Source organism: Poecilia reticulata, chromosome 18 (genome assembly GCF_904066995.2).
Source record: "Poecilia reticulata chromosome 18, P_reticulata-male-v2, whole genome shotgun sequence".
Taxonomy (NCBI): Eukaryota; Metazoa; Chordata; class Actinopteri; order Cyprinodontiformes; family Poeciliidae; genus Poecilia; species Poecilia reticulata.
Window position 1 is genome coordinate 28367945 of NC_088847.1, and position 27152 is coordinate 28395096.

The 27152-nt window shown below is 38.4% G+C and overlaps 4 protein-coding genes across 4 annotated transcripts; all 4 read left to right on the plus strand.

The window, feature by feature from the left end:
• The first annotated feature begins 373 nt into the window (after positions 1-373).
• Positions 374-11518, plus strand: LOC103480900 (tripartite motif-containing protein 16-like). The gene is made up of 3 exons (XM_081599567.1): positions 374-1439; positions 6475-6966; positions 9817-11518. Exons 2-3 carry the CDS (start codon positions 6663-6665, stop codon positions 11196-11198), a joined length of 1686 nt encoding a protein of 561 aa, XP_081455693.1. The 5' UTR covers positions 374-1439; positions 6475-6662; the 3' UTR covers positions 11199-11518.
• LOC103480901 (tripartite motif-containing protein 16-like) lies at positions 2713-4588 on the plus strand. The gene has a single exon (XM_081599566.1). It carries the CDS (start codon positions 2891-2893, stop codon positions 4586-4588), a length of 1698 nt encoding a protein of 565 aa, XP_081455692.1. The 5' UTR covers positions 2713-2890.
• A 2282-nt stretch (positions 11519-13800) lies between the features above and the next one.
• LOC108167204 (tripartite motif-containing protein 16-like) lies at positions 13801-16894 on the plus strand. Its single transcript, XM_081600097.1, has one exon. The coding sequence runs from the start codon at positions 14259-14261 to the stop codon at positions 15921-15923; it is 1665 nt and encodes a 554-aa protein (XP_081456223.1). The 5' UTR covers positions 13801-14258; the 3' UTR covers positions 15924-16894.
• A 2059-nt stretch (positions 16895-18953) lies between these two features.
• LOC145548770 (tripartite motif-containing protein 16-like) lies at positions 18954-20970 on the plus strand. The gene has a single exon (XM_081599708.1). The coding sequence runs from the start codon at positions 18954-18956 to the stop codon at positions 20469-20471; it is 1518 nt and encodes a 505-aa protein (XP_081455834.1). The 3' UTR covers positions 20472-20970.
• Positions 20971-27152: the final 6182 nt, after the last annotated feature.

Here is a 27152-nt window from a genome sequence, read left to right on the forward strand (position 1 = left end):
AAGTCAAAGTGAACTTATATGGACAAAGTAAAGACAAAAATCAGAGAATTCAAAATACCAGTAAATTAATTAACTCTACGGTATAAAATATTTTGGAGTTAATATAATATAAATAAAACCTCAATTAAAGTAATCTTTTAAATATATTACTTAGGAAAAAACTAAACATTAAATTTAATTTTAAAAAAGTATTACCTTTTTTTTGGGAAACAAATTAAAATATATGTATAACATAAAATGGACATTTTGAGCCACATGCCAGTAGGTGGCGATAACGCATACCTTTTGGTCAACCGCTAAAGAAAAATATCAAGAAGAAGAAAATTTGAAGAAGACGGCGGGAAGCCACTAGAGAGCTCCACCGGGGGTAAGTAAAGTTTCATTTAAAACTATTTAAACCAGAAAATATGATATTGTCATAACACCTGGCAGCTAAAGTTATAAAACTGTGCTGTTTGGAAACAGTCCGGTCGTAGAACAGAGAGCTGAGAAACATTTTAGCTCCGCCATGTTGGCCCAGTTTAACCGGAGTTTCCTTTCACCGCTACACCAAGATTAACACGAGTTTATAGACGCGCTTACATAGGATGATTTTACCTCGTTTAGACATTTTAATTTCAACTAAAGGCGTTTAAAATATATTTTACAATACAAAACAACATTTAAATTTTCCCCCAGTTTCTTAAATTGATATTAGATATTTTAGGAGGGGGTGTGCGGCCAACTTTTTGTTTTTAAAAAAAAAAAGTTTTTTAGTTGCGTCATATCCAAAACTATTTGAAATAACCTTGATTTTCACCTTCACCTAGTTAGTTAAATTCAAGGATAATTAAAAACATTAAAACTCAAGGAACACATTTTTTTTTTTCATTAAATTACTTATGTTTTTTTTAATATTAGGGTTTTTTCTATGTGGATTTTTTGCACAGTGAATTGATTTAGTTTTTTGTAAAAAGGAAAATCATGATTCCAAAACGTTCGCTGGAGATTGGAACCAGAACCTGATCCAATTCATCTCCTCTCAACTTTTTGGAAATCATTAAATTTTTATCTGTTAATGTTGATTATATTCTACTGCTGCTCTGTTTCTGAGCTCATTGTGTTCACATTTATTGATTATCAATTTAAAAAATGCCCATTTTACGTCACAGCGCAGCTATCACGTTGGTTACCGGCTCACAAACTCATGCTAATGTACATTGTGGACTAGCAGACCGACAGAAAGTTTTTGTGTCAGGACTTGAAAAAAATTGGTTCTCCACCATCAGTGGGGTATCTGTACAGGTGATGTCAGGTATCCTGATCGTGTTTGTGGAACTAAAATTCACAGATTTCCAAAATCTGAAACGGAAAGCCTTGCTTGGATCAAAGCTTGTGCACGACCGCATTTGCAGCTCAACCGTCGTAGGATCAATAAGAACAAAGGAGTGTCTGCTGGTGTAAGTATTATTGCTTTGCTTTCTTTGTGTTTAGTGAATGAAAAAAAATAGTCAATAATAAACACATCCATTATGAAAACCTTTTAGCCAAGTACAGCATAATGGCAGTACCGATACAACTTCTACACTTTGAAGCCTGCAGAGTCAGTCGAAACGAAAAATCCCATAAAAGCTCAACTCTGCGTGGAGGTTAATGTGAGACATGAAGTCACGTGGGACTTTCAAGGGGCGTTTCTGGGCGGAGCTTGGTAAGGTCCATTGTATTTGTTGTCGTTTCAACTTTTAAGTTGATGTTTTTTCACTTTAACTGCATTTCTTTTAGCAGTGTCACCTTCTTAGCGGTGTCACCTTCTTAGCGGTGTCACTTTCTTCAACAACTCAATGCAATCCTTTTGTAGATGATAAACTTGGTCATTTCTATTAGTGTCTAACATCTCTCTCTCTCTGTTAGACAAAGATCTTAGCTGAGCTTTTACTTTGACGAATTGTAACATCAGATGTACAATTCCCAGACAGTGAATTCAAAACTAGACTTCAATTTATTAATTATTCACCACTGAACAACTTTAACAGTAGTCATTCAGTTAAAATCCTCCACTAAAACAACATGGTTCTCTCTGAAGTAATGATGTGTCTTATTATATCTATCAGTTATAAACTCGGCTGTTAAAGTGTAGTCTGGTCCAGGCACATAAACCAGAATAACAATGATCTGTCTGAACTCCTGAGGAAGACAGTAAGTTTCACAAACCGACAGAAATGCATAATCCACCTCTGATGTGTAGCTACTACTGAGATGTTCAAATTATCTAATGAATGTTTTACTGTTTAATCACAGTAAATTAATACGTCTGATACAGTAAGATATTTATTTAATGCAAGAAATCAGTTGATTTTACTGATTTAAACAGAAAGATGTTTTATAGAGTTAAATATCTTCAAATGTAAAACCTTCATTGAGCAATAATTAACTTAGATCTTTACTATGCAACAAAGCTTTTACAAGTACAAAATGTAAAATATCTGTTAGTCACACAAATGAATAACAATGACACTCTTTACAGTGAATTAAACTAATAGGACCAATGATCAATAGATCAATAAATATAACAATGATTATGGTCGACTGGAGACCAAAGTCATAGTCTGAACTGAAATGCTTACAAAACAGGAAGTGAAGTGAGAAATGCAGCAACAATCTGAAGTCTTTGGAGATCCTCTGCCCTCCCAACAACTGCTGTGAAGCTCCTCCCTTCTGTTCAGCACAGAGTTCAGCTATGCTGCTGCTTTTCCTGGTTCCTCCCATAAAAGTCAGCTGAAAGCTTTAGGTTCGGTACGATCACTGAGCTGACGACACAAACTGCTGCAGATCAGTAAGTAACAAACTTGTGTTTGGCTTCTTGTGGGACACATCTACAGGAAGAATAAAATCAGTGTTGCTGAGAAGTGAAATGGCTCAGAGAGGAAATCAGATGGATTCAGAAAAATATTCTTGTTCTATCTGTTTGGATCTTCTGAAGGATCCGGTGACTATTCCCTGTGGACACAGTTACTGTATGAACTGTATTAAAGACCACTGGGATGGAGAAGATCAGAGGAGGATCCACAGCTGCCCTCAGTGCAGGAAAGAGTTCAAACAGAGGCCTGGACTAGAGAAAAACATCATGTTAGCAGAGTTGGTGGAGGATCTGAAGAGGACTGGACTCCAAGCTGCTCCAGCTGATCACTGCTATGCTGGACCTGAAGATGTGGCCTGTGATGTCTGTACTGGGAGGAAGATGAAAGCTGTCAAGTCCTGTTTATCCTGCCTGGCTTCTTATTGTGAGAATCACCTCCAAGCCCACAATAATGTCCCTGGATTGAAAAAACATACATTGGTGAATCCCTCCAAGACCCTCCAGCAGAACATCTGCTCTCATCATGATGAGGTGATGAAGATCTTCTGTCGTACTGATCAGCAGTGTATCTGTTATCTCTGCACTATGGATGAACATAAAGGCCATGAAACAGTCCCAGCTGCAGCAGAAAGAGCTGAGAAGCAGAAGAAGCTCCAGGAGAGTCGACAACAAATCCAGCAGAGAATCCAGGACCAAGAGAAAGATGTGAAGCTGCTTCAACAGGAGGTGGAGGCCATCAATGTCTCTGCTGATAAAGCAGTGGAGGACAGTGAGGAGATCTTCACTGAGCTGATCCGTCTCCTCCAGGAAAGAAGCTCTGAGGTGAAGCAGCAGATCAGATCCCAGCAGGAAACTGAAGTGAGTCGAGTCAAAGATGTTCAGGAGAAGCTGGAGCAGGAGATCAGTGAGCTGAAGAGGAAAGACGCTGAGCTGGAGCAGCTCTCACACACAGAGGATCACACCCAGTTTCTCCTCAACTACCCCTCACTGCCAGCACTCAGTGAGTCGACACACTCATCCAGCATCAACATCCGTCCTCTGAGACACTTTGAGGACGTGACAGCAGCTGTGTCAGAGCTCAGAGACAAACTACAGGACGTCCTGAGAGACACATGGACAAACATCAAACTGGCAATAACTGATGTGGATGTTCTACTGTCAGAACCAGAACCAGAACCAATCAGCAGAGCTGGATTCTTAAAATATTCACAGGAAATCACTCTGGATCCAAACACAGCACACAGAGAACTGTTATTATCTGAGGGGAGCAGAAAAGTATCAGCACCTAAAGAGGAAGAAGAAGAGATGGAAGATGAACTTTATTCTGATCATCCAGACAGATTTAGTAATATCCCTCAGGTTCTGAGCAGAGAGAGTCTGACTGGACGCTGTTACTGGGAGGTGAAGTGGAAAGGAGAAGGAGTTGCTGTAGCCGTTTCATATAAGAACATCAGCAGAGAAGGAAGATCAAATGAATGTTTATTTGGACTCAATGACAAATCTTGGTGTTTAGCTTGTATCAAAGATGATTATGCATTTCATCATAACAACATTAAAACTCCAGTACCAGGTCCAGTTTCCTCCAGAATAGGAGTGTACCTGGATCACAGAGCAGGTATTCTGTCTTTCTACAGCGTCTCTGAAACCATGACTCTCCTCCACCAAGTCCAGACCAGATTCACTCAGCCGCTACATGCTGGGATCCGGCTCTGTAATGATAAATCCTCTGCTGAGTTCATTAAACTGAAATAGTCAACAGTGATCTGAGGACCAGTTGGTTAAAATCTGTATTTGTTTATTTAATCTTAATCGTTGTTGCTGAGAGATCATTGTCAGTTGGGGTTTTTTTGGGTGCTGCCCTTTCCGGTTTCTCTTCAGCCATGGTGACTATCACTGCTCAGGAGGATTTTGATTAATGTAAACTAATTATTCACATTTATTGCTTTGACAGACCAAATATTGCTGTTTAAATCATGTACAGATTTGCTGATGGAAACCAATTGACAATCAATCAGGAAAGCAGTTATTTTATTGGATGAAGATTAGATCCTTATGATGGGATGATGAGTTTTGCAACTTTAAAATAAAAATTAGTGGGAACTGTGTAAAACTGACTGGAAAGTGAAATCTGGAGTTAGACAGAACTTAGTGCTTCCAGATTTCAGCTGAGAAGCAAAATCTTTCCTGTTTATGTAGAAAAGAGCTGAGATTCTGAATGTAGTTATTCTGTATCGATTACCATTAAAGTGATTATTTGTTTTTTTTTCTATGTGGGGCTTTATACAAATATCATGATTGATTGGTGTGTTTTTCTACTTTAATGATTAATCCACGTGGTGTGAAAATCTGAATCTAGATTTGTGACATTAAGTAGATTATAACGAGTTAATTTTTCATCTTGGTGAACATTTACATAATAATAAAGATGACCAAATATAAAATATTTTGTAAAATCTTTCATTTCACATTTTACTCTCATTTTAATTTTGGGGAAATGGATGACCTTTGCAATATCTGTTAAGCCAACCCTCCATCCACAGTTTGATTAAAATTTATAGCATTTCCTGTCAGAAGAGCCTTTTGGTATCAGAGGCTCAGTAGTTCAGTCATTTGTTGCAGAAACATGTTTGTAATTCAGACACATATAAAGACAGTCAACAGAACACATGGTCCTCATTCACACAGAAATGAAATCTGCAAACATTAACCAGCAAACACACATATGAAAAAACTAAACTATCTTTGGACATAAATACATGTAGAAACAGGGAGTGTTTATCCAAAGCTGCTGTCTGGAGGTCTGTAGCCGTTTTTTTTACACACACAGCAGCACCAAACAGAGAGATCAGCAGTCGGACAAAAACATCCTGTATAAAAACAAATCCTTCTCTAGAGTGGATAAAATTTTACACGTTTTTTTCAAACTCATGTCATGTTACAAAATATAAGCCACATTTTTAACAAAGTTTTTGACAGTTTATGACCGGTTTTCAATTTCACCTACCAGAAATGTTTAATGTATTAAGTAGCATTAAAGCCACACTGTACATAAGTAAAATACAAATATAATTAATTGATGTCTAAGATAATGCTAAAGTTTCTCTCCTTGTGAAATAAACACATATTCAGGTCACACACAGACTTTACAAACATGAAACGGATATTTAGGGCTGCATTTAATTATTTCAGCAACAGAAATCTTTGACCATTTTCAAGTAAACTCGGTTCATAAAATTTGTCCACTTGGTGGCAGCAAAACTCAACAAAAACCAAGCAACAATCCTGTCAGGATGAAAACAAACTAGGTTAAAAAAAACCCCAATTAATTTCTTTTTGAGATTTTGTTTGAAAGAAAAAAAAAATCTAAATATGAACCATACATGCATCCTATAGTTGGTTTCCTTTAACTTAAGCATTGTTTTCAGTATTTTCCCTGCTTAAGTAAATTTAAATAACAGTCAGGATCTACCCCTCCAAATTTAACTCTCTTACTGATGAGGTAGAATATTCAGGTTGAGAATAATGACATGATCTCATGTTAATTTGACATAGTAGGTTGACTTTCAATAAACTAAGCTCAGTGCACTCTAAAAAGCACTCTAAAAAAGTATGTCTTTTTTGTTCACTTGTATTTTTAGGTACTTGAACTACCTACCTGTCTGGACTTGAAGGAACATAATTCCTTGTTCCCTCCCCATTTTAAATAAGGCAGTGGGTGTAACCACAAACATTCGCTGCAGAGACATGTTGAGTTGATCAGAGTTTAAGACACCTTTACTGCAGTTGAGCTGTTGAAACTCACACATCCCAGGAACTGAGAGGGAAAATGGCTGAGAGAGGAGTTCATCTGGACAAAGAAAAATTCTCCTGTTGCATTTGTTTGGATCTACTGAAGGATCCGGTGACTATTCCCTGTGGACACAGCTACAGTATGAACTGCATTAAACACCACTGGGATGAAGAAGATCAGAGGAGAATCCACAGCTGCCCTCAGTGCAGGAAAGAGTTCATACGAAGACCTGATCTGGAAAAAAACATCATGCTGTCAGACTTGGTGGAGGATTTGAAGAAGACTGGACTCCAAGCTGCTCCAGCTGATCACTGCTATGCTGGACCTGAAGATGTGGCCTGTGAAGTCTGTACTGGGTTTTTTGTTTATGCCGATTTTAAAGCTCATTAAACCGAAATAGTCAGCAGGGATCTGAAATCTAGTTTAAGATGTGTACTTTAGTTTCAACTTCTTCAGTCTCCATCATTGATGATGAAACATCCTGACCTCCATTTCTTCACTGCTCAGAGAATCATCTTTCTTCTACTTTGTCATCCTGTTTGGGGTTTTATTGATGGTGGGGTTGGTTTCAGTGCTGCCTCTTCCTGTTAATTCAGCCATGGAGGCTCTCTGCTCATTTTGATTCACCTTAAATAATCAGATTTACATGTCTCACTTTGTCAGACCAAATGTTGTCCACATTAATCCACATGATCATCAATCAGGATATCAGTCATTGTTTTACTGGACAAATATCAAATTCTGCCTGAAGCTGATAGTAGAAGTTAATTTAAAAGTAGAAATTTACAGAACAAGAGTCACTGTCTGCTTCATTCAGACACAAATATTGTGTCTGAATATTGTATTAAATTTCTACAGTTTGAAACGTTTTGCGCAGACAAGTGGTCCCATTCTTAAAATGTTTATATACATCAATTTGGGGCTGTAAATGTGTTCATTGGGAAATGTTTAAAGAAGAAAAACTCTGGAAATCCCTAAAATCCACAGGCTTTGATTGAAAAGTGATTTTCCTCTCTGTATTAACGTTCTTTCAGGGGTTTTTATTTGTAATTTTGGTTTTTTGTGATCTTAGAATTAAAAGTCCTAATAAATGTAAAATCTAATGCTCCTAGATATTTGTAAAACAAATGTCAGTTTAACATGATTCACCATCTTTAGTTTCTGGATCTAATGTTCCAGAAATATTTATTTTAGTTTTTTAATATTTAGTTATATAATATTTAACATTTAATTCAATAAAATTAACCAACATGGCTGACACAACACACCTCGTGTTATTTCAATTTCGCAGTTACAAGTGAATCAATCTTCTTGCAATACATAAATTCATTTGAACCAAACCTGGGAAAAGGCGCCCTGAGCTTTTTAACACTGCCATCTTGTGGACAAAATGTGCAACTACCAGTTTTGGGCTTGAACAAAACCCCAAACTGGTAGTTGCAGTTTGGGGTTTTGTTCAAGCTGACTAAAGTCAGGATATGTGAAGGAAAGCACAAAGGGATCGTGACTGAGAGGATCTGAATCAGTTAAACCTCATCACTGGGAACATTTATTTATGAGATGTATGTAGATCCAAACAAAACCAACATCTACTGAAAGGGCATCCTGAAGTGTGGAGACATTTTCTCTGAGAGAATAAAACTCGACTAGAAATACATGCTGTAAATGGTCTGACGTGGGAACGAGCATAGAAATCTATACTTTTGAACAAGATTTAATACCAAAGTAATTGTTTCTTTTGGCATCTAAACATCCTGGCTGTTCTTTTTCTCTCTTTGGGGTTTGACTTGCAGCTGATGAGGAAGACAGAATCTGGCAGAAGTTGAGAGCAACATCACTTCCTGTCTAATTCAGATGATTTCCCTGATTCTGTACCTGCGTGTTGTTGCACACATGTACCGTAGCTCTGTAAACAAGATCATCAACTTGTAAATGGATTATAGCAATGACTGCCTGACCTAATTTTCTGTCAGGCTACAGGTCCAAAAGTCACATTCATTGAGGTTAAGTTCTTAGTTACAGGTGTGGCTTTACAGACTGTTGTCTGAATTGTTCCTTTATGGAGTTGTTGGTCTAATTTGAAGAGCAGTTTGTTTTTAGTGTTAAGAATTACCTTTTTAGGTGGAGATTACTTAGGTTTTTATAACTGACAAACTGCTGCCAGAATAAGAGAAACTGATCATGAAATCTGGATGTACATTTTAAACAAACCTTGGACTAATCCCAGCTGAGTATCCTCTCTGAACTGGACCCCAAACTAAATACATCTCGCTGTCCAGTAGCTGACAGCGTGTTGAGTTGTGGAGACTTTGGAGCATGTCTGATGCAGAAGGAGAGCATCCTCCCTCAGTCAGACAATCTTGCTGACTTCTGATTACTTCAATTTGAAAAATGTTCTGTGATTTCAAAACTTTAGCTCCCGTTTGTAATTCCAGAGTCCAGTAGGGCTGCAAGGTGTAGATTCAGCCTCCAGATCAATATAAAAACCCTGAGACATTTGGTTATGCACAAGTGGATGTACGTGTGTTGCATGTATCTATCTGCTTGATTGTGTAATGACACAATGTAGACTCTGTTCAACTTGTTGAATATTGTTTAAACTGAATGGTACAACCTCTGGGTGGGACATTCGCATACACTGGTGGGTTTGTGCCTTATTAGAGGCACAAAATAAGGAAAAGTTTTATGCGACGAAATTACAGTTTGCATGACCTGGTTGATTTGCTTCATAAGGGTAAGATCCACATTGGTTCAGCCTGATGTTTATTGCCCAACCCTTTAGAAGGCAAAACAATAATGGAAGAGCTCAAAGTCTGACTGAATGACTCACATGTTTGGATTAAAGTTCAAACTAATTAAACCTCTAAGACATAGAAACTCACACAGTCGTTACTGAGAGGCAAAATGGCTCAGAGAGAAGCACAGCTGCAGAAGATCACCTGTTCCATCTGTTTGGATCTACTGAAGGATCCAGTGACTATTCCCTGTGGACACAGCTACTGTATGAACTGTATTAGACGATACTGGGATGGAGATCAGAGGAGAATCTACAGCTGCCCTCAGTGTAGAGAGGCCTTCAGAAGAAGACCTGCATTGAGAAAAAGTACAATTTTAGCAGAGTTGGTGGAGGATTTGAAGAAGATTGGACTAAAAGTTGCTGCAGCTGATCACCGCTATGCTGGACCTGAAGATGTGGCCTGTGATGTCTGTACTGGGAGGAAGAGGAAAGCTGTCAAATCATGTCTGGTTTGCTTTGTTAATTACTGTGAGAAACATATTCAGCTTCATTATGAATCTCCAGCTTTGGCAAAGCACAAGTTGGTGGATACCTCCAAGAAGTTCCAACGAAACATCTGCTCTCGTCATAATGAGGTGATGAAGATCTTCTGTCGTACTGATCAGAAGCGCATTTGTTCCCTCTGCAATATGGAGGAACATAAAGGCCATGAAACAGTCCCAGCTGCAGCAGAAAGGGCTGAGAAGCAGAAGAAGCTCCAGGTGAGTCAACAACAAATCCATCAGAGAATCCAGGACCGACAGAAAGATGTGAAGCTGCTTCAACAGGAGGTGGAGGCCATCAATATCTCTGCTGATAAAGCAGTGGAGGACAGTGAGGAGATCTTCACTGAGCTGATCCGTCTCCTCCAGAAAAGAAGCTCTGAGGTGAAGCAGCAGATCAGATCCCAGCAGGAAACTGAAGTGAGTCGAGTCAAAGATGTTCAGGAGAACCTGGAGCAGGAGATCAGTGAGCTGAAGAGGAAAGACGCTGAGCTGGAGCAGCTCTCAAACACAGAGGATGACATCCAGTTTCTCCTCAACTACCCCTCACTGCCAGCTCTCAGGGAGTCGACACACTCATCCAGCATCAACATCCGTTCTCTGAGACACTTTGAGGACGTGACAGCAGCTGTGTCAGAGCTCAGGGACATAATGCAGGACATCCTGAGAGACACATGGACAAAAATCTCACTGAAGATCACTAATGTGCATGTTTTACTGACAGAACCAGAACCAAAGACCAGAGGTGAATCCTTAAAATATTCACAAGAGATTACCCTGGATCCAAACACTGCAAACATGAATCTGCTGTTATCAGAGGGGAACAGAAAAGTAACATCAATTGACCAACAACAGTCTTATCCTGATCATCCGGACAGATTCACTGTTTTTCTTCAGGTTCTGAGTAGAGAGAGTCTGACTGGACGTCGTTATTGGGAGGTGGAGTGGAGAAATGGAGGAGTTTACGTAGCGGTTTCATACAAGAACATCAGCAGATCAAAATTGTCAGATGAATGTAGGTTTGGATCCAATGAAAAATCTTGGTCTTTAGAATGTCACTGTTCCAGAAATAGTTACATATTTCATCATAACAACATTAAAACTCCAGTACCAGGTCCAGTTTTCAACAGACTAGGAGTGTACCTGGACCACAGAGCAGGTATTCTGTGTTTCTACAGCGTCTCTGAAACCATGACTCTGATCCACAGAGTCGAGACCAGATTCACTCAGCCGCTACATGCTGGGATTAGACTTTACTATGGATCTTCAGCTGAGTTTATTAAACTGAAATAGTCTTCTGAAGAAGATGTCTATACATTTCTAGAGTAGCAAAATTTCTATTGATTATGCAGAGAAAACCTGGTAATGAATTGAGTTATTCAGTAAAGTGCATTGATTAGATTCATTAAGATGATGCTTTGTGTTTTCTCCAAATGAGACTTTATTTCAACTGTCATGATTTTCCTTTTGTTTTACTGTCATGATTATATCAATTTGATACTTTGTTGTTAAATATGTGCATAAACTGAATTTATCTGACATTTAGCATATTTCATTAAATCTTTCATACCAGTAAACGGTAGTACAATAAAAACTGATAACACCTTTCTAAATGGTTTTATGTTGCTATTATTTATCATTTTATTTGTGGAGAAACAGAGGACCTTTGTAATATCTGTGACTTAAAACAGGTTTTCTATAGGGCTGCATTTAATACTTTCAGCAACAGAAATCTTGTCCAACATGAATCACATCAACTAAACTCAATTCGGCCACTTGGTGGCAGCAAAACTCAACATAAAAGAGTAAAAAAATTCAATCAGCAAACCTGTCGGAAAGAAAACAACTGAGTTGATAAATTAACAGCTATATCTATCCTTAAAGAAATTAATCCTAAACAAAGGGACCCACTGAAGGGACTTTATTTCTCAGCCTGAGGGTTGACCTTTCTTGTCACCCTCTGTCATTGCAGGGTCACAGGTCATACAGACTTAATAACAAGCTTATTCTTCTCGTCCTGATCTGACAGCTGGCTCTGTACGACCAAATTTACAACCCTCTCCCGGGTCTGTGCGCCCAGGACCAGACGATCACATTAAACCCTTTGGGGTCGTCATATCCCAGTCCCAAGTCCCTGAACTCCCCCCAGAGTTGTGTGGAAAATTGGCCTCAAATGGTCACAGAGGGCCATGTTCCACATTCTGCATTGAAAACCAAAGTTCAGAAGTGCCTTTTAGCCCTCTGCTTTGGCTAGGAGTGTCCCACGTGGTCATGCTGGGTTCGGTTTTAAAGACCAGGATTGCATGATCAAAACAAGACCACCTTTTTCTTTGCAGCCCCAGTAATCACCCCAGACACTTTAGGGAAAGTATCAATAAGGGTCAGTGGACGGTCACCAACAATACTTTGCACTGAAATTGGGAAGGTAAGAATAGGTCTCAAATGTGGTTGATCTCTCTGCTTCAGCATTCCCAGGTCTTCACACTGGGTAAAGGTTTAAAGAACAGGATTGCCCGATTAAAAAGAGCCCACACATGCCTCAGTAGACCACTCCTATCCCCTTCAAGAACCCTAAAGGGACCCCAAAGTAGTTTTGGAAAGATAGTGGGTTTGCAAGGGGTCACCAGCAATACTTTGTATTGAAATTGGGAGGCCACAACTGGCTTTGTCACCTCGGCAAGCATGGATCGGTGGGGCCGATCCATTGATTCTTTTTTTTTTTTTTTTAGTAGGCCATGGAACCAGTCACCCATTTCTTTTGGGTGGAATATTCTCTTTAAGACTGCAAATGTCTTCATAGAATCCAGCAAATAAGTTTTGTGGTCACTCTAAGAGGGGTCTTTATTTCTGATAAAGGTTTACGATCCTCGACAGGTTTGGGTCCCAGAATTTAGGAAACCACAACTAGTAGATACCTTCCCTATGCTCAATAGAACTTTACTGAATCCTAATTCCTGTGGTTTTAAACATGAAATAAAGCTTTTACCTTTATCAATACACAATTTCTTTAACAGAAGCCCTTACAGGTAATACCGTTTGTAAATGGATGGCCAATCTATTCCTCAAAGGGAAAAGTTTATTGGATCCTTTATTGTTTTATATCCTTAGAATTTGATAAATTAATTTCTTACTGTAAGTGAGTAATTCACCAGATAACAGCAGTTTGAGTTCTTTGATCCCAACTGTGGGGCAAAACCTTTTAATAGAAACGGTATAATCGAGAAAAATAATAAAGATAACGAGTGAGACTGTCTGGATCTCTGCTCTACTGAAGGTTATTTCTCCTGAGAAAACATTCGGTGTGTTGGCTAAGACACATTTCCACCAAACAAAGACGAAACATAATAGCATGACACAAAGATCAGATTAATAAAGTCATATTAAACTGCCTGATAAACTATTCCACCGTCATTTATGACATTCTGCAGCCATCGTCATCTACCTAGTCCAAATGAAGTAGCGCAAGTTTAACTCTCATGAGCTGATTGGCTTTTTATACAGATTAAATAAAAGTTAATAATCAAACATAAGTGCTCCACAAAAATCCCCCTTTGATCCAGTTTATTTTATTTGACCTTTATTTTACCAAGATGGCCGAGAACAAATTCTCATTTTCAACATCAAGCTGTTCAGGAAGCATCAAATTTACAATACAGGGAACATCACAAAGCAGGAAACAAGCATAAAAATGCAACATCTAATCTATGTGTCTAAAAGTCAAATACTAAACTTCCTCATTGGAGGCAATGAGGAAGTTTTCCCTGATAATTATGGCTGATTGTTGCTCACATGGAGACCACAGCTCTGTAAACTTGTAAATCAAATATGTTAACATTCTGCTGCAGGTTCAAAGGTTTTAGTAACAGGTGTGGCTTTAGAATATAATATGAATATAATGTATTGTCCCACAATGGACAAAAATCCTGTGCAAGAGCAGCAAAGTGGCAGACAAATTTTAAGTGTTCCTTTCTGTAGTTGCTGATCAAATAGGATCTGAAGTTTGTTTGTTTTTTGTTAAAACATTACTTTTTTTAGTTTCTTAAAACTAACAAAATTATGTCAAAATTAAATGTGGATATACATTTTAAACACAAGACAGGGGACAAAAGCTGCTACTGTTAAAGAAATAAGCATTCAGTTTCTGGTTTGAAATACTTCTTCCTGTAACTAAAGTCATGTGAGTCTATCTTCTTCCTGCTATAAAACACCACAATCTTTGTTCACTTTGATTTATATTACCCAACCAGTGGCAGAGCTCAAAGTCTGACTGAAAGAATCAAGCTCAGATTGAAGTTCAGTCATCAAGTCTTTAACAGAGAGAAACTCACACAGTCGCTGTTACTGAGAGGTGAAATGGCTCACAGAGGAAATCGGCTGGAGAAAATCTCCTGTTCCATCTGTTTGGATTTCCTGACGGATCCTGTGACTATTGCATGTGGACACAGCTATTGCATGATCTGTATTAAACAATCCTGGGATACAGATGAGACGAAAGTCTGTAAATGCCCTCAGTGCAGGACAGTGTTCAAACCAAGGCCGGTCCTGGTGAAAAACGTCATATTAGCAGAGTTGGTGGAGGATCTGAAGAAGACTGGACTCCAAGCTGCTCCAGCTGATCACTGCTATGCTGGACCTGAAGATGTGGTCTGTGATGTCTGCACTGGGAAGAAGATGAAAGCTGTCAAGTCCTGTCTGGTCTGTTTGATTTCCTTTTGTGAGAATCACCTTGAAACTCATGATGACGACCCTGAATTAAAGAAACACAAGCTGGTGAACCCGTGCAAAGAGCCGCTACACAACATCTGCTCTCGTCATGATGAGGTGATGAAGATCTTCTGTCGTACTGATCAGCAGTGTATCTGTTATCTCTGCTTAATGGATGACCATAAAGGTCATGACACAGTCCCAGCTGCAGCAGAAATGGCCGAGAAAAAGAAGAAGCTCCAGGTGACTCGAAACCAAATCCAGCGGAATTTGCAGGACCAAGAGAAAGAAGTGAAGCTGCTTCAGCAGGAGGTGGAGGCCATCAATGCATCTGCCGATAAAGCAGTGGAGGACAGTGAGAAGATCTTCACTGAGCTGATCCGTCTCCTTCAGAAAAAAAGCTCTGATGTGAAGCAGCAGATCAGATCCCAGCAGGAAACTGAAGTCAGCCAAATAAAAGAGCTTCAGGAGAAGCTGGAGGAGGAGATCACCGAGCTAAAGTGGAAAGACGCTGAGCTGGAGCAGCTCTCACACACACAGGATCACACCCAGTTTCTCCTAAACTATACTTCACTGCCAGACCTAAGTGAGTTTATACACACACAGGGCATCTATATGCATCCTTGGAAAAACTTCAAGGATGTGATAGCAGCTGTGTCAAAGCTCAGAGATCAACTACAGGATATTCTGGCAGACACTCGTACAAAGACACCAGTTAAAGTCAGCAAGGTGGAGACTTTAAAGTCAGAACCAGAACCAAAAACCAGAAGTGAGTTCTTAAAATATTCACAAGACATCACTCTGGATCCAAACACGGTGAACAAAAAGCTGTTATTATCTGAGGGGAACAGAAAAGTAACGAGAAAGAATAAAAAACAGTCTATTCCTGATCATCCAGACAGATTTACTGGTCACTATCAGGTCCTGAGCAGAGAGAGTCTGACTGGACGATGTTACTGGGAGGTGGAGATGAGAGGAGACAGAGTTGGAGTAGCAGTTTCATACAAGAACATCAGCAGAGCAGGATTGTCAGAGAAATGCGAGTTTGGAATGAATGATATCTCTTGGTCATTTGACTGCCGATCAAAGAGTTCCACAATTTATCACAACAGAGTTGAAACTCCAGTATCAGGCCCAGTTTCCTCCAGAATAGGAGTGTATCTGGACCACAGAGCAGGTATTCTGTCTTTCTACAGCGTCTCTGGTACCATGACTCTGATCCACAGAGTCCAGACCAGATTCACTCAGCCGCTACATGCTGGGATCTGGCTGTTTTATGTTGACTCATCTGCTGAGTTCATTAAGGTGAAATAATCAGCAGTGATCTGAGGTCCAGTTGGTTAAAATCTGTACTTTGGCCCAAGTCTCTTTAGTCTATATCATTGTCACTGTAACCTCAATGTCATTTCTTCCCTTCTCTGAGATCAGCCGTCTTTATGGAGCTACTTGATGTTGGAGTTTGGATGTTGTCCCGTCTGTCCAATGAAGCTCCTGTCTTTCATGGCGAGTTATTTTTGACAACCCAAACTGTTGGTATGAAGCCAACTTCTGCTCCATTAGACTCTGTTTTCAGACAACAAACAATCATTAAGGTTATTCAAATTTTTATATCGTGTGTAAATTGTGACTGAAACTGTGTTTATCCTGTTAATGATTAAACCTATGATGTGTCGGGTAACTGAGACGACTGCACACGATGTCACATAAGAGTCATACAGTCATAAAACTGAATAAAATCCCTCTGATTTGCAGTCCCTGGAGCTGCAGTTATGATAAATGTACTTTTTCCTAAATATCCTTTACAGATTCAGTATTTGGAGTGAATCCCTGCTGAATATTATTTGGTTTTTCCTGCCATGTGTGATTCAGGCTTCAATATTTCAGGCTTAGTTTCTAAATTCGCAGACACTTGTCAGTTTTAGATGTGATTTATGTCTTCATATATAAACTGTCACTGGAAAAAGTGTAAATGTTGATTTAGATTCAATTAAATTTACTGTTAAGTGATCAAATGAAATTTTATTCTGGTAAGCTGTGAAATTGATGTATGAAAGTGTTCTGATTCAAACAAACTGTGTAAATTAAGTACATTTTGATAAAAATTCATTTGTACTTTCAATGAAATGTAATGGAAGCTTAAAATCAAGAAGCAAACTTAATATTTTCAATCGTATTTATCTAGTGGCAATGGTAAAAAAAACAGTCAGTTTTTGATTATAAAAAAGTCACAAGATATTTTTTTTCAGAATTTGTTTATGTATGCAAATCAAAAACTTGAAATAGAATAAAAAGTGTAAGATCTACTTTGATTTTTTTAAACATTAAACTGTAACCAAGAATTGTCTTTAGACACAAAGTGTACATTTTATTGAAATGTTAATTCTTAGGTTTTTTTGTTTAAAAAAATGAATTGAATAAACTCTTACCAAAAAAATGGCTACTTGTTTATTGAACCATCTTCTTTTACTTATTTATTGTCCTGACATTTCAGGATTAATGAATAAATGAGCTGGTTGCCTCCATGCAAAAAGGCAGATTTTCTGATCAAAAACAAAACCTCTAACCAGAATCCTGCTTGTGTGACCAGGGGAAAGGGAAAAGGTACGTCTGGAGAAATGAGTGGGTTTTTGTTGACTGGATGTATGTGAGCGAGTTGTCATGTCACCGGTCCAGACAACAAACGGAAAGTAAAGAATAAAAACCGGTAACACTTTATCTGACGAGGTGTGCACAAGCCTGACACGACACCATCATAAACATGACATCTGTCGTGAACATGAAGGCGTCTTTATGAATGTCTGATTGTTGTCAGGAAGTGTCATTCGGTAAATAATGACACTTTTAATGGAAAGTTGCTGTAAAAATTGCATTAAAAGTCCATTAAAAGTGCCAACTTTGCATTAAAGTGTCATTACTTACAAAATAATACAAAGCCAGTCCTTCTAATGTACTTTTAAAGTAACTTTTAATTAAAAGTGTCATTTACTGAATGACACTTCATGACAACAGTCATATACCTTCATAAAGACTCATTTTCATAACAGGTGTCATGTTTATAACAGGGTCATGTCAGGCTTATCGACATCCTGTCAAAGTTGCATAAAAACCATAAGCAAACTACTCTGATTAACAGCAAAGAGACTTTTCATTGGGATTTCTTCAAAGGAAAGTTACCACACACATCTCACAGACTCCAGAAAGAACCCCGCCCAAACAAAAAGCTTCCCATTGATACAGAAAACGGTCTTTCATTGGACTCCCCCAAACTGAAGCTATCAGACTAACAAGGTGAACACATTCGCTCACAAACACAGACAGGAAGTTTGGATCTCACCCAAAGTGATTCTTAGGACAAGTGATGCTTTATTTATGAAACGTGAAGGTCAGGAGGAGCTGTGAAAATGGCCAAACTGTGGGAGCCATTAGCCTGTTTCCAGCCACCAGAAGACTTCAGACATACTTAGACTCTGTCTGAGTAACACAACGTTCAAACGCTGAGGTGTGTTGATTCTGTTGGATCGGTCCTGCTGGGCTTGTTTGACCAGAAAGCCACTTGATGCTGAAATGCAACTTATACAAGTGTGACGGTCTATTAAAGTTTGCTTAAATTAAATGTGGAGACTTAGTTTGCTTGCTTTCAGAAGGTTTCCTTTGAGTTGCTCAGTTGGTCACGTTTTATTCAGAAGTTGATTTTAATTGTATTTCCTGAGTGTTTTTCTTTTCTCAGGAATTTAACTTCCTAGAAAGTGTGTAATGTCCCTAAAACATGTTTTATTAATGTTTCTATTGTGGCGTCTGAAACCCAGGATGTTTATAGATCATGTTGCTTGATGCCCTTATGGGCTCGGAGTGAGCAGCAGTTTGGGGATGTAGATCTTTGGCCACCATTATAGCAAAATTAGGAATGCTTCTAAAAGACTGTAATCACATGAATACAGCATTTAATGTGAGATTCTTTTGTGGCTTTTATGGTTGCAGTCATCTGTGTAGTCATCACAGTGAACATTAAATGTTTTATCCTACTCCAAAAGAAAGCTATGATAAGTTTCTATGACTGTTTCATATCAGAAATAAACTATGTTGTTGAATAAAATGTTTTTATTCTGAAATTCCTGGGGGTATGAATATGCTTAGGCTAAACTCTTTCAGGAAATATATTGAAAAGAGTTGAACACACCTTTTGGAAATGAGTCAGTCTTAAAACGTGTCTTCTTCCTGCTTTGAGACAGATATTCCAGATTTTCAACATGTCTTGACTAATCCCTAAAACCTGGGAGTAACTAAGACCTGCTGAGAGTCAAAAGTCGGCTGATTTAAATGTTGTCGTCGTTGCTGAGAGGTAAAATGGCTCAGAGAGGAGTTCGTCTGGAGGAAATCTCCTGCTCCATCTGTTTGGATCTACTGAAGGATCCGGTGACGATTCCCTGTGGACACAGTTACTGTAAGAACTGCATTAAAAACTACTGGGATGAAGAACGTCAGAGGAAAATCCACAGCTGCCCTCAGTGCAGGAAAATGTTCAGATTTAGGCCTGTCCTTGTGAGAAACATCATGCTAGCAGCACTAGTGGACAATCTGAAGAAGACTAAACTCCAAGCTGCTCCAGCTGATCACTGTTATGCTGGACCTGACGATGTGGTCTGTGATGTCTGCACTGACAGGAAGGTGAAAGCTGTAAAGACCTGCTTATCGTGTCCAGCTTCTTACTGTCAGAATCATCTTCAACCTCACTACGATGCTCCACCATTAAAGAAACACAAGCTGGTGAACCTGTCCAAGAGTCGACAACAAATCCATCAGAGAATCCAGGACCAAGAGAAAGATGTGAAGCTGCTTCAACAGGAGGTGGAGGCCATCAATGTCTCTGCTGATAAAGCAGTGGAGGACAGTGAGGAGATCTTCACTGAGCTGATCCGTCTCCTCCAGGAAAGAAGCTCTGAGGTGAAGCAGCAGATCAGATCCCAGCAGGAAACTGAAGTGAGTCGAGTCAAAGATGTTCAGGAGAAGCTGGAGCAGGAGATCAGTGAGCTGAAGAGGAAAGACGCTGAGCTGGAGCAGCTCTCACACACAGAGGATCACAACCAGTTTCTCCTCAACTACCCCTCACTGCCAGCACTCAGTGAGTCGACACACTCATCCAGCATCAACATCCGTCCTCTGAGACACTTTGAGGACGTGGCAGCAGCTGTGTCAGAGCTCAGAGACAGACTACAGGACGTCCTGAGAGACACATGGACAAACATCTCACCAAGACTCACTGAGGTTGAGGGTTCACTGACAGAACCAGAACCAAAGACCAGAACTGAATTCCTAAAATATTCACAAAAAATCACCCTGGATCGAAACACGGCAAACAGATTTCTGTTATTGTCTGAGGGGAACAGAAAAGTAACGAGGGTAGAAGAACAACAGTCTTATCCTGATCATCCAGACAGATTCGCTGGTTGTTGTCAAGTCCTGAGCAGAGAGAGACTGACTGGACGATGTTACTGGGAGGTTCACTGGAGCGGAGGAGGAACTGAAGTCGTAGTTTCAAATAAAAACATCGGCAGAGCAGGGAGTTCAAATGAATGTGAGTTTGGATTCAATGACAAGTCTTGGTCATTAAATTGTACCACAGACAGTTGCACTTTTTATCATAACCTTGTTAAAACACCACTATCAGGTCCAGTTTCCTCCAGAGTAGGAGTCTATCTGGACCACAGAGCAGGTATTCTGTGTTTCTACAGCGTCTCTGAAACCATGACTCTGATCCACCGAGTCCAGACCAGATTCACTCAGCCTCTGTATGCTGGGGTTGGTCTCTTCTCCTTATTTTCATATTATGGTGGAGCGACTGCTGAGTTTGTTAACTTGAAATAGTTTCTTTAATCTCCTTCATTGTTGTTGTTTCTCCGCTGCTCAGAGATCTTTACAGAGCTGCTTTGCCATCTCATTTGTTTTTATTGGAGTTTGAGTGACTCTAGTCTTTCAGATATTTTTCATGGTGCAAACTTGTGGTGTTGTTTAGTTAAAATAAAGTTACCTTCAGCTGTATTGCTCTACTTTTAGACAAAAAAGGTTATTCTTTATCTAATAATCCCTGGTCCATTGTATGGTTTAATGGTGATTTTTGCTACTTTGTTCTGTTTGTTGTTTTGTTGATGTTGGAGTTTGTTTGGGTGCTGCCCCTTCCTGTTTCTGTTCAACTATAGGTGCTGTCACTGCTCAGAAGGATTTTTATTCAGCTGAATGACATTTACATTTATTACTTTGTCGGACCAGATGTTGCTGTTCTATCCGTGTACAGATGAGGTTCTATCACATGTGAATATTGTCATTTTGTTTTATAAGTGGTTTGGTGAAAACAGAATATTTATGTTAGGTTAAAAATCAACTACTGGTTTATGTAACACACAAATACTATGAATGAATAAATAGTTTCAGTGTTTTTATTTTCTTCTTTTACTATTTTATTATTTATTCATGTGGTTTGTTGAACATCAGATCTCGCTGTTCAAATGCTTCTAGTTAACGGCTTGATATGTAGTAGATTAATTTGTTTTGTCTCGGATAAACTGGCTGCAGGAAGAGGATTGTGTTGATATAAATGAGTCGGCTCCTTGTAATTCTAGTTCTTAGCTTTTACATTTCTTGAATTACTGGGCCAGGAAGAGGAGCAGCAACTAATCCCAGAACGAACAAAGGCTACAAATTAGTTTTCCTCTTCTAAATTACAAAGCACTGAAACCTCTGTTTGTTTTTTAATCATCTGTCTCAATTTTTATTTTGGATCTGAGGTTTTTATCTTATTCATTGTTAAATATGTTATGTTATGTTGATACTAAAATGAACCTTTTACCTTTGATTCTTTTGGCCTTTCTGTAAGAATCTACACTCCTGTCGTCACACCTTGGACTTTCATTTGACTTGCTGAGTGTGAAGAATTAAACGTACGTCTCCATAACTCCGTCCAGTTTGACCTTTTTAAACTACTTTTGAGTTTATTTCAACTAATCAATCAATCAATCAAATTTTATTTGTATTGCACATTTCAGCAGCAGGGCATTTCAAAGTGCTTTACATAATTAAAAAAAAAACAAACAGCATGTGACAGTGAATAAACAGAAAGACAGAGAAATTTTTTTTTAAGAAAAAAAAGGTTAAAGATAAAAACATTAAAACCTGCACCCCTTGTAGGACTTCAGTTAAACGTCTCACACCTCAGAGTTTTAGTTAAAACGCCATTTAACAAGGATTCTCACACCGCAGAGTTTTAGTTAAGATGTCGTTTAACAAGGATTCTCACACCTCAGAGTTTTAGTTAAGATGTCATTTAACAAGGATTCTCACACCTCAGAGTTTTAGTTAAGATGTCATTTAATAAGGATTCTCACACCTCAGAGTTTTAGTTAAGATGTAATTTAACAAGGATTCTCACACCTTAGATTTTTAGTTAAGATGTAATTTAACAAGGATTCTCACACCGCAGAGTTTTAGTTAAGATGTCATTTAACAAGGATTCTCACACCTCAGAGTTTTAGTTAAGATGTCGTTTAACAAGGATTCTCACACCTCAAGAGTTTTAGTTAAGATGTCGTTTAACAAGGATTCTCACACCTCAGAGTTTTAGTTAAGATGTCATTTAACAAGGATTCTCACACCTCAGAGTTTTAGTTAAGATGTCATTTAACAAGGATTCTCACACCTCAGAGTTTTAGTTAAGATGTCATTTAACAAGGATTCTCACACCTCAGAGTTTTAGTTAAGATGTCATTTAACAAGGATTCTCACACCTCAGAGTTTTAGTTAAGATGTCATTTAACAAGGATTCTCACACCTCAGAGTTTTAGTTAAGATGTCATTTAACAAGGATTCTCACACCTCAGAGTTTTAGTTAAAACGCCATTTAACAAGGATTCTCACACCTCAGAGTTTTAGTTAAGATGTCATTTAACAAGGATTCTCACACCTCAGAGTTTTAGTTAAGATGTCATTTAACAAGGATTCTCACACCTCAGAGTTTTAGTTAAGATGTCATTTAACAAGGATTCTCACACCCATAGACATAGTTTCGTTTAACTGGGACGTTTTCCGGGGGGATTTACATAGACAGTGTGAAAGAGAAATAAAAAGTTAACAACTAGATGAAAAGTAACGATAAAAACATTGAAGACATCAAAACCCTCAATTTAGCCATAAGCAACTAAGCACTGAAAACCAGAGATAAAATGTAATTATACTTTTATATACATAAAAATGCAAAGTGAAAACCGTTTTGGCACTACCACAAAAGCTAATTATCTCCACTACAGACAATTAGTGCCAAGAAAAATGGATGGCAACATTTATACCCACGTAGAGTTGCATTAATTTTTCATGAAGGTCTTGTAATGTCGGACCATTAAGGAAAGTCTTCTCCGGTCTTCTCTCAATGGGTTTAAGGTCTGGACTGTAGGAACCGACCAGAGTGGGAAAATTACGTCTCCTACTCCCAGAACCAATCCATCACAAGTAAAATATTAAATATTACTGTCTTATGAGGGAAGAAAAAAACACTGATGGAAAAACTCTGCCATTCAGTATATTTAGTAGTCAGCTGATCTTCCTGTGGGTGAATAATGTTGCAGAAACATCGGATTATGGCAACGAACAAAAACTGCACTTTTCATCCTATAAGCTGCAACGTCTTCTCAGCATGACTCTATTTGATAGCGTTGACTTGATCCCTACAGGGTGTGTGTGTGTGTGTGTGTGTGTGTGTGTGTGTGTGTGTGTGTGTGTGTGTGTGTGTGTGTGTGTGTGTGTGTGTGTGTGTGTGTGTGTGTGTGTGTGTGTGTGTGTCTACATTTCTTCTATTCACCACTAGATGGAGCCTCTGTACCACAACTGATCCAGACTGGGAACCATGGACATCTACAATGGCGTTTTATAATTATAGTTGTTCCAAACCAGTATGTGAAGATAAATTAGTAAATATGTTACATACACAGTTTGCATTAGTACATTTTATGGGTCGTATTATTGACCTTTGACATTTAGACAGGATAGTTTTTGTTTCCTTGCTGAGAAAGAAACAAACGTTTCAACACGTCTCGGATGCAGTTTAGTCTCTCTCCTCTCTGTGTGTGTGTGTGTGTGTGTGTGTGTGTGTGTGTGTGTGTGTGTGTGTGTGTGTGTGTGTGTGTGTGTTTGTGTGTGTGTGTGTGTCACATCCAGGTGCCATGATGTCTCCTGTGTTGTTGTCTTTATAAACAAACTGAACGCCACAACTGCTGCCATCGTCTTATTTCTTGGTAATGATTAACATGAAGCTTGTGGTGAAACTGATTTATTTTGCATCTCTTTAGTATTTATAGAAACACTTTGAGGAAAACAAAAGTTTAACCATGCATTTATTTTTAGTAAGCACGTGTCTAAACATTAAGCTAGTCTTTCCACAACTAGCCAAATATATAATTTAAGTGGATAATGTGACATATTTGAGATTTCTGCAACCTTATATCACAACATATTAATGCTTCAGATGTCTCTATTAGGGTGCAGTCAGCAAACACCAAAAGCCAGAAGTAATATAACATTTAATTATGCTAACCATTAGATCAGACCCAACAGCTGTTAAAGTGCTCCAGTTGTGAAGATAAACTCAATAAATCGTATTTATACTGTCTGCCATGTAAAGCTGTTGAAGGTGGACATTTAAATGTCTTCCAGCTGCAGTCAGGATTTGACTTTGTCTGGTGAAGTAAATGTAAGCTGTAATTATGAGGGCATAATAAGTGCTTTAAGCTCAGCAGTCTGTATTTATCTTATTTTGAAGTGAGAAAGGAAGTTGTTCTCGAGTTGTCCTGTTGTGTCCGCAGGGTTAAATACTTTAAAAATGTTTATGTGATGTGTTTATGTATTCAGAAGAAAAAAGAAATGGCAACAAAGTGAAAGATAAGTTACACTGTCTGGTAAGTACTGTAAAAATAGAGACCAGCTAAATGTTGCTAAGCTGCTAAATGCTAAAGTTTCTACCAATCTCTGGTGAACTTAATGGATGTTTCACAGTTTTTAAGGAAGTTTGATTGAATTTAAATGCATATCTGGAATTTAAATCACTTTATTTGATTAGTTTTACAATTTTATTGTATTAGTTCTTGTTAAAAAAAAAAATGAAGCATTTTTTTCCCCTGTGGGCCGCGGGCGCCCCTAGTGGTCCGCGAGGTACTGCATGTAAGCGGCCGTTTATTTGCCGTGACGTCATCTCAAAGCGCGACGCTACAGCTAGCTTACGGAAGGATTGTGATTAAAAATACTAATGAATAAGTGGCTTGAAAACTCAAAAGAAAAGCTGGAGATACCGGTGGGAAGGAAACAACGGCAGGAATACAAATATGATCGGAGAGTATTGATCAGTCGATTCGATTCTTTTGAACGAGTCTCGGTTGGTGAGAACTGTTCTGTGCTTGCTTATAATGCTCTGGTCGCACGTCAACAGCTATTGTTATTTTTATTTATTTAAAAAATATTAAATTATTTTAATACAATTGATAGAAATGGGTGGATAATTTTTATATTTAATGGTGCAGAAAATGATTTTTGTTCCTGCCAAAGCAACTCATCTCTATTTTTCTTTTATTGTGCTTCTAAATTACAAATAGCCCTAAAATGTCATTAATTCACTACTTATTTTATTATTTCCATATGTTTGACATTATAGGAAAGCTTAAAATCTTTATGAATATGTAAATAAAATGCACCAAATTGACTTGTTTATGGTTTTGCTCAATTTAAGACACAAATATTTCCACTTTAGGTTGTAAATATTAACATGTCGTGTTATTATGGGGCATTTTCAGATTAGGTGGCCTGTGAGTGTTTGTTAAACGGGTTAGGTTAAATAATCCTGGCGGTTTGGGAATAGACATAGAGATTTATTAACTTGTTATAAATGAAATGATCTGCCCGTGGATCTACTATTAAATAAATATTTTTGACCTAAAGGAAACGTCTATATTTTGATGAAAATGTTAATACAATTGAAATAAGACAAAACTAAGAAGTTTGATTTGGAAATTAGACAAAAATACTTGATGAGATTTTGTTTTTACAATTACTGTTCATTTTATTTTTTATGTTCTTAATTGTAAGTTTATATATTTCCTGAATGTTTCATGTCCGCATGTTATGGAGCTGAAATGCTGCCAATAGTCTGATCCTGGTTTTGAATGGGATTGTGGTGAAATCCTCAGATTGTAACAGTTATAGAGCAGACGGTAGGTGTGTGTGTGCAGGAATGTGCAGCAGTCGACATTCCTCAGACTCAAGTCACAACTGTTGCATCATGGGAAATGAAGTCTGCTCCCATGGGAACTGTACTGATATCTTTGTGTTTCTCTCTGTGAATTTTATTTATCTACAGAAATCTAAAGAAAACGAATCCGCATCCCTCAGGATACAATTACGTCAGCGTTTCATTTTCTGACTTAATCAGGTGTAACTGCGCATGAATGTTAAAAAGGATCTTTTCTCATCCGAATGTGCTTCTTATGCGCGAGACAGAAAGGAAAAAGTGGGGCACTAATCTGGTGAGAAAGGTTTGCAATCTAAGAGCTTTTTTTTCCTGGATTACTACACATATAAGAGATTAAACTCCCCCACAAGCAGCGCCACACATTCATTCCTCCAGACGAATTACATTAATGCTGTCTAACACTCCAGAGTTTATCTTTGTGCCGGATCGGGTTTAATGTGTGCGTCCTCTGCCTCTGGCGATCAGGCTGCGGTCAGATGACCGGCGTGAATAAAAACCGTGTTTGAGCCTCAGCGGCATGTCTGGTATGCGAACACATTCCCCTCTTACAGTTTGAGCATTCAGGTTTCAGCCACTGGGAAAAATATTTACGTTTCTATTCACTTTACAGATGCTGAGGAAGTTTGTAAGTCGTGGTTTTCGCTTGTTTTTCTACCTGAAACTACAAAAATTGAGCTCCAAATTTAGCTTGAGTCCAATTCAGTTCAGTTTATTCAGCACAAGTCATCAAAATAAAGTCAATTTAATTCAATCTGCTCACCTCTTAAACTGTTTCTGACTGTGTGAGATTTTATTACTGTTCAAGCTGCAAAAAACGTAATAATATTTTGGATTTCTCCCATTTATTTCCTGTACTTTTAGTCTCGTTTCTAGTACAAATTTCTCAGTGCACGTGAAAAAAGACAAAACTAACTCTTGGTTCGTTACTGTGATCCTGCAGCAGCCCTGCTGAGCCGGCTGGAAAACCCCCAGAAGGGCTGGACACATCCTAGTCCTCATTTATGATTCTGCTCGAAGCAAGAAAGGTGCAGAAAATCTGTCCTGTTTGATATTTGCTCACCAATGAATTCATGTTTGTTTGACTTTAAGGTCCAGCTGCACAGACTTGTGGGAAATGTGGGAAAATCACAGCAAAAATATAAACACTACCAGGTATTTTGGTCTAGTTTCTGGCTCAAATATCTTAGTACACATGAAATTAGACAAAACTAATTTATGATGGATGACGAGGCTGAAACAAGATAACAATAAATAACAGGAATCTT

Bases quoted from the DNA above. Each gene is read 5' to 3' on its own strand.
- LOC103480901 (XM_081599566.1), top strand. From the start codon at position 2,891: ATGGCTCAGAGAGGAAATCAGATGGATTCAGAAAAATATTCTTGTTCT.
- LOC103480900 (XM_081599567.1), top strand. From the start codon at position 6,663: ATGGCTGAGAGAGGAGTTCATCTGGACAAAGAAAAATTCTCCTGTTGC. The intron at 6,967-9,816 runs GTGAAGTCTGTA...CTGGACCTGAAG, and splicing joins TGGACCTGAAGATGTGGCCT to ATGTGGCCTGTGATGTCTGT.
- LOC108167204 (XM_081600097.1), top strand. From the start codon at position 14,259: ATGGCTCACAGAGGAAATCGGCTGGAGAAAATCTCCTGTTCCATCTGT.
- LOC145548770 (XM_081599708.1), top strand. From the start codon at position 18,954: ATGGCTCAGAGAGGAGTTCGTCTGGAGGAAATCTCCTGCTCCATCTGT.